The sequence below is a fragment of the Mesoplodon densirostris genome, chromosome 7, assembly GCF_025265405.1.
Source record: "Mesoplodon densirostris isolate mMesDen1 chromosome 7, mMesDen1 primary haplotype, whole genome shotgun sequence".
Taxonomy (NCBI): Eukaryota; Metazoa; Chordata; class Mammalia; order Artiodactyla; family Ziphiidae; genus Mesoplodon; species Mesoplodon densirostris.
The window spans coordinates 118025098-118039303 of NC_082667.1; the positions used below are offsets into that span (position 1 = coordinate 118025098).

Consider the following 14206-nt stretch of genomic DNA (forward strand, 5'->3'; position numbering starts at 1 on the left):
CTTGGTTTCTGTGGGAACGAGCAGGTTGCCCGTGACCCTACTTCTTACCGGCTCTGCCACTCCACCTTCCCCATCTCTCCCCTCGTGGTTGAAGGCTGGCGAGGGTGACACTGGTACCTGGGGAAGTAGGACGTAAGTGCATATTCAGAGAAGGGGTTAGAGGGAAGGAGAGCAGACCTGCTGACTAACTGGATCTGGGGGCAGGTGTGAGAGAGGCGTTGAGGGTGATTCCCAGGACAAGGTACTATACTGTAAGATTTAAAATGTTGTATTTTTTGCTTGTTTTTAATGTATTATTTGTGTGAAAAGTGTTATAAACCTATTACAGTACAGTACTATACAGCCGATTGTGTCAGTTGGGTACCTAGGCTAACTTTGTTGGACTTGCCAACAAATTGGACTTACAAACACGCTCTCCGCACGGAACTCGCTCGTATGTAGGGGACTTACTGGACAGTTATTTCATCTGTACTTTTGAAGTTCAATCCATCATGCATGGTAAAAGGCATCATGGAAACAGGAAAGTGGGTTTTTAGAAAGTTGTATTATCAACACAGAGAGAACACCTAACGACTGTTCTTGGGGCTTCTCCCCAACTGTGCTGTCATTCCGAGTTTTCTCAGCTCAGCCTAAGTAACATGAGGTGTATTTGTTTGCAAGATGGTACTGTAGCAAGAAATAAGATGGGAGCTAGCTGGACAAGTGAGTGGGATGGCCGAGATAACTTCCTCCCGCGGGGTGCTCGGCTCAGCATCTCCCTCCTGAGACCCAAGGATAGGCTTGCTTCCAAACAAAGGGGATTCAAAAAACCGGCAGCACCCTCACAACCCCATATTTACAGATTAATCAAAGCCATCCCCTAGTCTAGAAAGGACAGATGCTACATGGAGCTAAAATGCCAACTACTGATCCAGAACTTTCAAGATGATCCCTTTCCCCAAACTTCTACACCATTCTTTAGATCGCAAACAGGCAGCCTGCAGACCAAATCCAACCTACAAATATGTTCTGCTTGGCTATCCAAGTGTTTTTTAAAAAATTCTGATTTAGTTAGCAATATACTGGGAGATTTCACATACATATCTGGGTTTCCTGACTCTCTGAAAAAAGTTAGGATCTGGGTTTCCTGACTCTCTGAAAAAAGTTAGGACTTCCCTGGTGGTCCAGTGGTTAAGACTCTGCACTCCCAATGCAGTGGGCCCGGATTTGATCCCTGGTCAGGGAACTAGATCCCACATGCCGCAACTAAGAGTTCACATGCCACAGCTAAAGATCCTGAATGCCATAACAAAGATCCCGCGTGCCGCAACTAAGACCTGGTATAGCCAAATAAATAAATAATTTTAAAAAGTTGGAAAATCTGTTCCCACAGAGCAACCCGCAGCTGGAGCTAACAACTGCCCTCTTTAGACATGTGGGTGCTCCCCACCACGGCCTTACACCCTGCTTGCTCCACTCGTTTTTGTTAACTGCCTGCCATTTACACCCGCTTTGCTTGCTCACTGAACACCCCTTCGCAGGCTCCACAGTCACTAGCACAGTAAGGGGCCCGAGCCGAGGCTGAAGGGAATCCTTGTAGTCTATGATCGCTGGCTACAAAATCTGAGGCTGAACAAATAAAGCAGGAAGGCTTTGCTGATAGATCCTGCAGCTCCATGAGGACAGCAGAAGCTGCTTCTGAATCTCTATGAGCTAGACAACCATTATGTTCTCTCCAACCACAGGAACTTTCCTGACAGATCAAGAGCTTTATTGTTGGGTAAAAACAGTTCCTGATCACAGATTCTGTGCTTTAGTTCTCCTGGTCCTGGGCTCTCTTCCACTCTGAAGCAGGGAGACTGCCTGCTGACTTTTCCAGCATGTGGCCAGAGTGTCAAAAAACAGACACTAGTCCTCAGTAAGAGCCCTGAAGCAGCTGTTTCTTCAACTCATCACACCTGGCTCTTCTGGAGTCTGTCCCAAGTGAGAAGTTAGCAGAGTCCCTTAATCAGAGAGAAGAATTCAGGGCAAACTGCCCAACTGTCTTCACTGTGCTCCTGAGTGTGTGGCTTCCTCGTCCCCATTTTGATCCCGACTCGGCATCTTTAAGCCCAGACGGTACAGGGAATGGACAAAATATCGAGGAGGCTTGCAGACCAAGTTGAGTTCCTCCTTCCCGGCCTGCAGGGCAGGCAGAGTCAGCTGGCAGGCATGCAGGTGAAGGGGGACGTAGCGGGCCTTGGACTGCGGCAGCCCCAGCTTCTTCAGGATGCAGGCAGACAGCTTCTGTGCAGAGGAAAGAGCTCGTGAGCGCAAGGCCAACAGCTCCTCCTTGACCAGCGTGTGGGGGCAGAAGACCTCCACTTACGGGGCCCCCTCACTAACTCCCGGAAGACACAGTGATGGACAGCCTGCTTCGGGGCCATTTCTAGGAAGGGTTCAGAGCCCATGTATGAGAAAACCCACCACACCAGGGAAGCTCTCCTTGGCCAATTCTCTGGCTTTCCAAGAGAAGGGGCTGTAACAGCAAAAAACAAAGTTTCCACCAAGGCTCTTTAGCTGTAGCATGAAAGCCTGCTTTGAGCCTTCAGAAAGTCTCCTAACTGCTTCTCAATTTCTCCATAAGCTAGATAACTAGCATGGTACTGTGTCGGAAGACAATCAACACATCTTTGCTGTGACTCACTTCAGGGACTTAACAAGGGGAAAGCAAAAGTCCTCCCCCTTATTCTGTTGCATGTTGGGTCAAACGTATATTACCTGGGGGGCCAGCCTGTTCCAATCTGAGTACTTGTGATCACCGAGGACTGGACAATCCAGTCCAAAAGACAGGTGAACTCGAAGCTGATGTTTTATTCCTTTAAAACAAGAGAGGGAGGAAACTTATGAGTCGCTATTGAAACAATACCACTGGTGGCATCTGCTTCTCATCATATTAAATCGAAGGACAGGAAAACCGGCAAAGCCCCAATGACAATAAGGTATAAAGAATAATATAACAAACAGTAAGCTATTAGGAAATAAACATCATAAGTACTGTTAAGCCTCTAGGTACCCCTCGCCACCACAGTTCCCTTTCCACCACAGATAACCACTGCTATCAACTCGGTGTCTATCATTGCCATGCTTTTTTAAAAAATAATTTGTGTTGTATAACACGAAATAGTATTGCTTTGTACATTTATTTTTTTTATTGTGGCAAAATATACATAAAATTTACCATTTTAATCCTTTCTTTTAATATAAATTTATTATTTATTTTTGGCTGCATTGGGTCTTCGCTGCTTCGTTGGGTCTTCTTTCTCTAGTTGCGGCGAGCGGGGGCTACTCTTCGTTGCGGTGCAGGGGCTTCTCATTGCGGTGGCTTCTCTTGTTACGGAGCACGGGCTCTAGGCGCGTGGGCTTCAGTAGCTGTGGCTTGCAGGCTCAGTAGTTGGGGCTTGCAGGCTCTAGAGCGCAGGCTCAGTAGTTGTGGTACACGGGCTTGGGTGCTCTGTGGCATGTGGGATCTTCCTGGACCAGGGATTGAACCTGTGTCCCCTACAGTGGCAGGCAGATTCTTAACCACTGCACCACCAGGGAAGTCCCATTTTAATCGTTTTTAAGAGTACAGTTCGGTGGCACTGAGTACATTCACATTGTTGTGCAATCACTACTACAGCCCCTCTCCAGAACTTTTCCACTGCCCCCAACTGAAACTCTGTACCCAGTTAACAATAACTCCCTGCCCCCTGCTCTCTCCAGCCCCTGGTAACCATTACTCTACTATCTGTCTCTATGAATTTGACTACTCTAGGTATCTCATATAAATGGAATCATACAGTATGTGTCCTTTTGTGTTTCATTTAGCATAATGTCTTAACGTTTATCCATGCTGCAGTATGTGTCAGAATTTCCTTCCTTTCTAAGGTTGAATTACATTCCACTGCATGATGTACCACATTCTGTTTTTCCATTCATCTGCTGATGGACGTGTAGGTTGTTTTCACCTTTGGGCTATTGTGAATGGTGCTGCTATGAACACCGGTGTACCAATATCTTTTTGAATCCCTTTTTTCAATTCTTCTGCATATATACAGGGAGCAGAATTGCTGGATCATATGGTAATTCTATGCTTCATTTTTTGAGGAATCAATTTGCAAATTTTTAAATAAACGTAAGCAAACCATTTATTTATTTATTTATTTTCTGAAGGGAAGAATTGATTTATTCTATCATTTTAACTGAATATTTCTCACCCACCCAGGAAACTGATTAAGAGTAGGAGTCTGCCTAAAGCAAACTATTTGTATCCTTCTGCTACCTACTGTTTGCAACAGTCATCCCTATGGAAGTTCCCAGCCTCAGATCAGCACTGGAAGCACGCTCTGGTGCAACCCCAGAGCCCCCATCATACCGGCTGCTCAGGGGAAGGGGCGGAGCCCAGCACAAGGCCCTGGGTGAAGCTGAGGGGCAGCGGGGCTTCTCCACCCACTGCAGAACAGTGGCACCCTCACCGGTAATAGGCTGGAGCTCCAAGAGGGCAGAGGAGAGGGTGCTGCTCAGCACCCGGTACTGAGTCACAGCCAGGTGTGCGTTCCTGCTGGTCCGTGCCCTCACTATCTTTCCATTGTCCATGCAGTAGCTCGGGGACAGCGTCATCTGGAGCCAAAGAAATCACGACACAATTTCAAAGAAAGAGCAGCAAACCCATCCCTCTGGAGGCGCTCACCCACCTTGTGGTGTCGTTCCTGGCCCTGCACCTCCTTCTCAACGATGGGAATGTCCACGACTCCCGCTGAGGGCACCGGGACGCGCATCGTGATGGCCCTGGGGGGGACACACACAGACCCTCGCTTAAGCCACAAAGGTGAGTGAGGCTCTCCTTGCATCGGCTACTTAGAGGTTTTAACTCTGGACCTCCTGCACTACTGCGGTCAGTTCTTAAGATCAGAGGGTCCCAAATGATCTCTTGGTACAGTGCTTAGCCTGAGAGCTTGACACTATCCTTATAAGCCTATCTTTTTTACAACTAAACTAATATGTGCTGATTGTACAATATTGGGGGAAAAAACAGAAAAACAAGAAAAAAATTATATTAATAACACGGTCACTCATCCAGCCTTTAAAAATGAGTATGTACAGCCTAAAGTGAAACTAGGGTAATACAGTTTTGTACCCTGTTTTTCTTTTTTAAATAATAAAAGACGGTAAGTTCGAGCTGCATATGGAATAAATGAATGAATTGAGTGAAAATTTCACAGGGCCGCTCCTGCCTATTTGCCAGGTCAATAAAACAGGGAGGAACTGTGCTCAGAAAAGCCACAGGAACCCCAACCACAGCTCAGTAAGTCCCTCTTGTTGGAGGTTTCCCTCCATCACACCACAGACAGGCAGAAGACTCTTTAATCTGTCCTTATGTCCATGCCTCTTCCAGTCCATCAGCTCTCCTGGGTACTTGGTGGCCTCACACAGAATCACTGTCCCAGGAGTCACAAGCCCAGATATAACACTGCACACCCTGGACAACCCACTGCAGGTTGGTAGCAGTTTAGGCTGCTATCTGATACATTTTATCATACTTACACTGAGTCGTAACTACGAGTTGACCCTTTCTAATGACCTAACACTCCTGCTCAAAAACGTTCAGTCAGTAAATATTCACTGAATATAAATAGGCACTGATTTTGGTAGGTACTAGTTCTAGAAGGATGAACAAGACAAAAATCCCTGTTCTTAAGGAATTCCAAATCTAGTAAGAAGACTCAATTCCATTTCTGGGACTCTGTCCTAAGGATATACTCACATATTCTTTGCAATAGGCTCTGAATAATTAGAATATAACAAATTGTTATCATACTAAGCCAGCAAGTGCTAATCAGTTGCCTGCTATGTTCTACTTCTAACTTCTATTTCCTGCACCTGGTATTTAAGGCTGTCAGTAACCAGGTTCCCGCCGACCCTTCCAGCACTATCTGCCACCAGCCCCCGTTCCACACCAGACTGTAGGCCTTACTCCTACAGTGCCTGCTGTTCCTACAATCTGGAACACGTTTCTCCACCTCATCTATCAAATCCTTCATTCATCGAGACCCAATTAACTGACTCCAAGTCTTCCACGAAGCCTTTTCTGATACAGAAAATGGTTAGCGATTCTGAACTTTTACAGACAATTCTCACAAATAACACTTTTTATAGACTTACATTTTGATTACTTGTATACATAATAATAGTCTTGATTTTCTATCTTTCAGCCTTTACTGTGATGTGGGTGCTGTGTTAAACACTTCACATGCACTGTCTCACTTAACTCTCTCATTGACTCCATTATTCCCATTTTCCATATGAAGACAAAGCTTAAAGAAGTTCAATAATTTGCCTAAGGTTCCACTCTGGTAAATGACACAGGTGAGAGCTGAACACAGATCTTGCTGAGCTCTTAGCTACCATGCCAAACTTCCTCCGTTACCTGTAATCTCTTCTTACGGTGATTCTTAAACTTGATTCTACATCAGAGTCATTTGTGGAGCTTTTGAAAAATATAGATGCCCAATCCCCACACCCACCAGACTTATGAATCAGAACCTCTGTGGGTGGGTCTCAAGCATACAGATTTTTTAAAGGCTCCCAAGATTACAAAGCAGCTGCAAAATCAAGGACTAACAAGCAAAATCTAAAAAGAATACTCACAAATCAAACAGAACATAGGCAAAAGAAAATAAGTCTGTTCACAGAAACGGAAACGCAAATAGCCAGTAAACACACACACAAAAAAATAGTCAACATCACTAGTACACGGGGAAACAGAAAATAAAATATCATATATATTTTTTAACCCATCAGAATGGCAAACCTTTTAAAAATGCATTGGTCAGGGATAAGGGGAGGTAGATATTCACCACTCCTAGCAGGAGTAAAAACTGACATAACCATTTTGGAGAGCAATTTGGGTAGTAACCATTCAAATTTCAAATGTGTGTACCCTTCAACCCAGCAATTCCATTTCTGGGACTCTGTCCTAAGGATATACTCACATACTCTTTGCAATAGGCTCTGAAAATTGGGAAAGTACCTAAACACCCATCAATAAGGAAATTATGATATCCATACAACAAATACATACAACAGAGCCATTAAAAAGGAGATAGCGCTAAATGTACAACACAAAATGCTCTCCCAGATATACTATCCAAGTGAAAAAAGCAGCATGCAAAGCAGTGTAAAATATGCTGCTATACAGTAATATGCTTATACATGCCCCATATAACTCTGGAAGTTTACATAAGACACTAATAATAGGGACTGCTTCTGGAGAAGGAAATCGAGTAGGTGGGGGACAGGAGCAGGTTTCATTTTTGCTCATGCATTTTCTTCTATTAAAAAAACTGAGGTAAATCTATATGCACTACCATGGAAAAGACCCCCAAAACAAAGAGTTAAGTGGAAAAAGAAAGTACAATATACATGGTAAAGTGTGATATATATACACACATCTGTATGTAACATACACAGGCATACACACATAGTGTATGCACCAGACATATATGTGAGTACGTTGAGTAAGCACCAGAGGAATAAAACCCAAAGTACCCCAAGGGAAGAAACTAGAATAATAGAATGAGTGGATGCTCCAGGAGTTTTTTGCTTTATCTTTGTTGTCTGACATTTTACCACAGGAACGAAATCATGTATACTCATATAATTAATTTTTAATAATTTTTATGTAGAGCCATAATTAGGAACCACTATGCCACAATTAGGAACCACTATGCCACCAGACTCTAATATTCTAAGCACTAAACCGGTTTCCTATAATTTTTATATGCCCACACGTCCAAGTTCAGTGCCTTCTATTACTGGGAGTTCTTGCTGTAAGAAAGGATGAATAGATGGAAGGGTGCCTACACCACCTCGACCGCCATCGATGGGCTTCATACCAGTACTTCTTTGTCACCTGACGGGTTCTAAACAACTCTTGGACTTGATGCGCCACTTCTTTTTCCCAAGCCAACACCATTACGCCTGTAGTTTCCTTGTCCAGCCGATGGCACAGATGCAAGGGCTCTGCCTTGCGGCCGTGAAGCATCTTCGCCAGGACAGGCAGTACATCACTGATGCAGAGCCGGACCCCAGGGCCACCTAAGAAGGAAAAAGCCAGAGGTTTGAGCGGCCAGGAAAAGATCCCACCAAAGACCTCTACCTGGGACAACAGCCCTTGCTGGATTAATAGTAAATGCTTTCTAGAGCCTTATTACTGAATTCTGGTCCAGGAACTAGCAACATATTAGTCTGCCCAGGGAGCTTGCTAGAAAGGAATCTCAGGCCTCCAACCCAGACTAATTAATTAAAATCTGCATTTTAACAAAAGGCCCAAGTGACTCATATGCATATTAAAGTTTAAAAAGCACCATCCTAGAGCATGTGGCTTTCTCCTCAGACCTATATGTATATATATATATATATATATTTTTTTTTTAATCTACTTATGTACTCATACTAAAATTAGCAACCAAAATGATGAGATCCGATATTTCACTATATAAACAAAGGCTTGAGAATTTGCCAAGTAAACCCTAGTGAAAAATGCAAGACCATGAGACCCTCCTGAGGCATTACAGAAGAGCTGAGAGGCTGGGCTTTGGGGTGAGACATTCCTGGGTTCCATTCTATGGACCCTCACAACTAGCCATTGACCCTGGACAGATTACTTACTCTTTCCAACTTTCAGTTTTCTCATCTATAAAATGTAAATATCTTGATAATAGTTATCTCTTGGGGAACGGAAAGGCAAGCTACTGGAAGGATCAAGAGAGGAAAAAAACCATACAAAGCACTCGGCAATGTCTGATTTAATTCGTTGTTTTCATGTACAACCTTCTCCATACCTCCCCCCAAAACATTCGTTCTTCTAGCTAAAATATGCCTATTCCCCCAGCAAAACCCTTTCCACAAATGCATTTTTTTCTATCAGTCTTTCCTGACTCACCCTAGCTGTCTCTGACAACTACATTTAACATTTATTCAAAAACATTAGGGTTTCCATTAAGTTCTAGGCACCCTGGGGTTTTGTTAGGTATACACCAACACACGTTATGTCCTCTTTCCCAGTTCTGATGGAAAATAATCTGAAGACAGGAACCACACAGCCTTTGTCCTTCTCTATAGCAATCCTCGGTGGAGGCCTGCACACAGCAAATTCCATAAATCACTGCTGGCTGCCAGATGTTTGCAACGTGGGGACTGTCTTATTTATCTCTGCGTCCTTACTGGTTCCTCACAGAGGACAGTACCCCACAAAAGTTTAATTACTTTGAAAGCAAGGCTTCAGAGAGCCCCCCAGTAATGTTAGAGTTGCCCCTACGTGTAGCAGAAAGCAGCAGTGGCCCGCCTCCCTTCCCCACATGCTGCTTACCATGCACAGGGAGACCGTAGGGCTTATTGATGACCACAAGGTCCTTGTCCTGGTGGACAAGTCCTCGGCTCAGCGCCTTAGCAAGCACGTTGGGGTGGACGCGCTGCAGCTGCTCTGTGAACCGCAGTAGTTCTTGCACTCTCCGCTGAATAGGGTTTGTGGGCACCTGCGGAGAGAGAAGGAGCGACGGTAAATGCCTGGTGGGGAGGACTTTCAGTAAGTCTGGGTGAGAATTTGGGAAGGGAATGCCTGTATTTTTGCATTAGACTCGCCCCGTCCCCGAGTAATTTGAGCGCAGGGGTGGGTGTGTCTCGCCTGTACCCACGTGGTGCTTAGGGCCGGGGTCGGCAGGAGCCAGAGAACCAGCCCACAGGAAGATACCGCACCCTTCCGACCTCTCCCCTCCGCTTTCTCCCCATTCTCCCCCATTCTCCCACAAGTCCTCGACATTGATTACTTGACACGTGTCAGAGGACCCTCCCACCTCCCTCCCGGCCTGGGAAACCAGTGAGCGCACTGCCTCTTGGGAGTTGTGGTCCTTCTGGGCTCACCGGCTTCTTCGTCTTTTGTTCCTGTTTCTGGGCTCGAAGCCTCTCCGCTAATCGCTGGGCATCCAGGGGCCGAGAGGCAGCAGCAGCGGAGCAAAGTGGCTTTGAGACAAAAGTGAAGAGATTCCCCAGACGCTGCCAAGAACCCCGGACCCAGAGGCCAGGCACACTATAGCTAGGAGCCGCCATCTTGCCGAGAAGGGAGGTGCGAGCTAAGCCCACGCGCAGAAGACGGACTAGAGGGAGGAGGGAGTGGGTGGGCCCTGTGGGTCACGTGGGGGGGCGGGCGGGGCCGGGGGGGGGTCCCGGGCGAGTCACGTGGGGACGATGAGCGCTAAGTGCGGCTGCGCCGGCTGGTAGCTGCAACTGGAGCGGTGGTGTTTGGAGGAGACGCGGTGAGTGTGTGGTGAAGCCGGGTTGGGGCTGGGAAATGCCGGTGCCTCAACGCTTTAACGTTTCCGCGTCCCCAGGGCTTCCGTTCTCGGAGACCCCTGTCTTGGGAAACCGTTTCTCCCTTTAACAGACGACCCCACTCAAAACCACCTCCCCGCCCCCGCGCCCGGGAGAAGCATGCCCTATGAACACTCGCCCCAGAGCCGTCTGAGGCGCCCACCTCGTCCCTTTTGGCAACCACGTCCCGGGTGCTCGGCCAATCCCTCGAGGGACGCCTCGCGTCCTTAATTTTTTCCTTACCGCTCGACCTTCGGAGATGCGGAATCTGTGAAGCCTCTCCACCCCTCATCTCCTGACTCTCAACCTCTTTGTTTCACGTTGTAACTAGTCCTTCTCTCCCAGGGGCGATGGGGAGCCCTTCCGTTATCCACGGGTCCATATTTTCTTCCTAGGGAGCACCTTGAGTTTCTTCTGCCTTCTTCAAGAATTCATTTCGTGGCGTCTCCTCCATCCCTCCCCCCACTGCTTCCAAAGAAAAGACAAAGTACAGAGCAGGAATCTTCCCTTCCCTTTTCCACTTCCTTCGTTTTCTCCATCCCTGGTTTGTAACTTGCTCCAGACCCTCTCCTTCTCTTACAAGGTGCAATGTTGGGACTCCCATGCCCAAACTGGCAGGGACTTCACTAAGTCAAGACCCTGTGACTTCACTAAGGAGTGGCAGGGAAGAGGAACATCTGGTTGGGATGGTAATGTTAAAAGTACCTGGGAACAGACCTGCCATTTATTAAGAAGAAAGCTGATGCCGAGCCCTGAAGAGATCTCAGGAAATTAACGGATCTGTGCTGACGATCGAGGAAACAGTTTTTAAGACTGCTTAGAATGAAGGCTGCCTGAGGAGTTAGAGGAGGTAGTGAAATTAAGTTGGCGTCCTACCCCTCTAAAAGGGATTGGCAGAAGGGAGCCCTGTAGAGCATGAGATAAAGTTGAACAGGTAAGTGGAGCTAGCCTATAGAAGACTTTTAACTGGAAGAAGGGTTTGAACTGGATGTGGTAAGTAGGGAGGAGTCTTTGAAGATGCTAGAGCAGGAGAGAGACACCTTGAAAGTGGAATTCTGGAAATGAATCTGGCAGTTGAATGCAGGACAGATTGAAAAGGAGAGGGCTTTGATAGCTGGGAAATCAGCTAGGAAGCTGCAATCTGAGTGCTCAGTAGAAAGGCTGTGCTTCATTCAGTGGTCTTTTTCGCTACACTGTACTGTCCTTTGAGTGTGAATTGGTTTTGAGTTGTACAGGTCAAGATGTGCTATTGACAGCTGCTGTTGAACTGTGAGTGCCTTAAGGACTCATTCATTTTTTTTATTCCCCGCATCTGGTACAGAGTAAACTCACAAATAAACTCACAAATATCCCTTGGCTGGCTGAAGTGCATCAGAGGCATGGGTTAGGTGTGTCTGAACATTTTGAATTATCTAATTTCTGTCCATTTTTGACCTAAAGAATGGAGGTAGGAGTACATGTATTTGTAAAGAGGGGAAAAGAAGACCTTTGTATGTTTCTCTAATAAGAGAGGTGATCAGGGTATAAATGTGAAGAATTTGAAGGGAGATTGAGAAACAGCTTCTCTCCTACTGTTTTTTTCCCCTGCAAATTCCCAGGAAAGACACAGATCTAGAGAAGTTGAGAATTACTACCTTTTACTGATAATGTCCCAGCCCCAGGTTCTAATTTCACTAAGCAGTCGCACATCACGTGTTACGTAAGTATGTGAAGGCTCCTTTCCAGGGACTCTGAAATTTGGACATCGGGACTTAAATTCGTATCGTTACATTAATTACAAGCCTGTTTTAGGTGTAGAACTTTTATGGTTTTGGGGGGGGTGCTGGGGAACCTTTTTCTGCCTTAACCTGTCCTTAATGGCATTCAAGAAGTGACCCCTGTTCCTGCAGAATTGGCCTTCTGTGGCAGGAAACAAAATGAAGAACCAACTCAGATGTCATTGTCAGTGACACAGAGCTTGTGTTCTTGGGTTTCAGGTTAACCCAAGGCACACACTATAGTGCCTAGGCATAAAAACACTGTTCTCTTTTTTTCTGGAGAAGGAACTTTTAGGTTTTTCTTGTTGAAACTTTGTAAGAGAAGTTTGAAGAATTCAGAGTGTTTGTTTGCTTGGTATCACAGTACAGCTTTAGCCAATGTGGCTACAGAAGTTTGGTTCCTTAACGTTTATCCTTTGAGTCTGGCCACTTGCTGATTTGAAATAGAGTTGCTCTCAGTACACAAGAATTTATGTAAAGATACATATTGCCTCCTTTCTCTTCCTCATTCAGTTAATGCTGTTTTAGATAGCTCATTTTTCCACTTCTGCACTGATCTCATATTCTCTTTTTGGTTGGGGACTCTTCTTATCTGGACTGTTTTCTCAGTATAAGGAGGGAAATTCTATTAGTGGTGTCTTCATTCTTATAGAGTACAAACGTGGCTTATCTACCTAGATCTTGATGTATCATAATATGTGCCCCCCCATAACCATATAAAGAAGAACTTGATAATTTGTTTTTAAGGATATTTTCTAACCTGTGCAAGAACAACTAAGCCTTCTTTTTATTGCATAAATACAAACAGGGACTAATAAAAGAACTTGTGTCTAAATATCCCAAATTTAAGGTTAATTAATGGCATGAGGTTAAATTCTGGTTCCTTGAACAACGATTTGCTAGTTGCAGATTAACCAGCGATTCAGTTTCCCTGAGGAGCAGGAAGTACTTGGATATTGTTTTATGGTTTTAGAGAGATTCAAAGAAGCAATTAGCAGTTCTCTGGAGGTGCCCTGGAAAGAGCAGTTGTCGGCAGCTGGGAGATCTGGGGACTGGTCCCGGTTCAGCTGCTTGTGAACTTGAGTAATTTGGGCTTCAGTTATTTGTCTTTTAAAAGAAGATCCTTGGGCTTCCCTGGTGGCGCAGTGGTTGAGAGTCCGTCTGCCGATACAGGGGACACGGGTTCGTGCCCCGGTCTGGGAGGATCCCACATGCCGCGGAGCAGCTGGGCCCGTGGGCCATGGCCGCTGGGCCTGCGCGTCCGGAGCCTGTGCTCCGCAACGGGAGAGGCCGCGGCAGTGAGAGGCCCGTGTACCGCAAAAAAAAAAAAAAAAAAAAAAAAAAAAAAAAAGAAGATCCTTACTAGCTCTAAGCTTCTATCAAGATTTTCCACTGACACTTAAGTGCTTCTCTTTCTTAACAAGTGGAATTTATTTCAGAGTTACCTTGAGTACATTTAGCATTGGCACAGAGAACCAGGATTTTAATCCTGTCCCCACAATTTAACCTTATGCCACTGAGCTAACATTTATGTTTGGAGGTTACTTCATTAGTGCTGCTGGAATACACCTTCAGATTTCCTAGGTGGGTTGTGGAAAGGAGTGCAGATAGAAAAAAATTAGAAAACAATGGTATCGACCTATACCATGTGTATTAGTTCTTTTTTCCATGCCAGCATTTCAAAGAGATTCCATTGTCCTGTTGCCCCTTGTTTCACTTTTTTTCAGCTTTTGAGCAACGATCAGGGCAGGTCTAGCTTAAATCACTGCTTCCCAAACTTTTTTCATACTGTGACACACATGGAAATTATTGTTGTGTCACTGAGGAAAACTGGCGGTGACCCACAGAAGACAGCTGGCCTGTGAGCTGTGGCTGTCCCATCCCCACCTGGCCATACACTGGCGAGGAGATCCCTGTCCTGTGGCCCATGTGACCCTTAGGAAGGTCAGCATTACACATTCAAAGTCTTTGTCCCAAACTCTGCCTATCAAGAGGAACTGTATCACTAGTTAGTCGTTTTTTTTTTTTTTTAAACCAAAGCATGTTATATATTAATTATCCCTTGAAATGTAACCCATTTT

General features: G+C 45.5%; 2 protein-coding genes across 7 annotated transcripts in view; one reads left to right on the forward strand and one right to left on the reverse strand.

Moving 5' to 3' along the window:
* Window positions 1-1595: 1595 nt before the first annotated feature.
* RPUSD4 (RNA pseudouridine synthase D4) lies at window positions 1596-10129 on the reverse strand. 3 transcript variants are annotated; one of them, XM_060104921.1, is made up of 7 exons: window positions 9696-9791; window positions 9371-9536; window positions 7869-8097; window positions 4695-4788; window positions 4476-4620; window positions 2740-2837; window positions 1596-2265 (listed from the first exon to the last, which is right to left on the reverse strand). In XM_060104921.1, exons 3-7 carry the CDS (start codon window positions 8042-8044, stop codon window positions 2026-2028), a joined length of 753 nt encoding a protein of 250 aa, XP_059960904.1. In that variant the 5' UTR covers window positions 8045-8097; window positions 9371-9536; window positions 9696-9791; the 3' UTR covers window positions 1596-2025. The 3 variants fall into 3 exon arrangements, with proteins under 3 accessions (XP_059960904.1, XP_059960902.1, XP_059960903.1); XM_060104919.1 differs by lacking the exon at window positions 9696-9791 and adding an exon at window positions 9922-10129 and having other exon boundaries at window positions 1604-2265; XM_060104920.1 differs by lacking the exon at window positions 9696-9791 and adding an exon at window positions 9922-10129 and having other exon boundaries at window positions 1605-2265; window positions 7896-8097.
* Window positions 10130-10223: 94 nt separating this feature from the next.
* FAM118B (family with sequence similarity 118 member B) overlaps window positions 10224-14206 on the forward strand; it is a 56441-nt gene continuing 52458 nt past the window's right edge. For 2 of the 4 annotated variants that reach the window (XM_060103115.1, XM_060103119.1), the window contains exons 1-2: window positions 10297-10313; window positions 10764-11302. The gene's annotated coding sequence lies outside the window, so the exon portion shown is untranslated. Of the gene's footprint in view, window positions 10314-10763; window positions 11303-14206 lie in introns of all 4 variants that reach the window. The other 2 variants (XM_060103118.1, XM_060103116.1) reach the window with 2 other exon arrangements.

What these genes read in the sequence shown, in the direction of transcription:
- RPUSD4 (XM_060104919.1), bottom strand. Translation starts at nt 10,107, where the DNA reads ATGGCGGCTCCTAGCTATAGTGTGCCTGGCCTCTGGGTCCGGGGTTCT. An exon ending in CTACGGTCTCCCTGTGCATG is followed by an intron (nt 8,098 to 9,370) that starts GTAAGCAGCATG and finishes TTTCCTTCTTAG; the next exon opens with GTGGCCCTGGGGTCCGGCTC. An exon ending in GCCAGGAACGACACCACAAG is followed by an intron (nt 4,621 to 4,694) that starts GTGGGTGAGCGC and finishes CTTTGGCTCCAG; the next exon opens with ATGACGCTGTCCCCGAGCTA.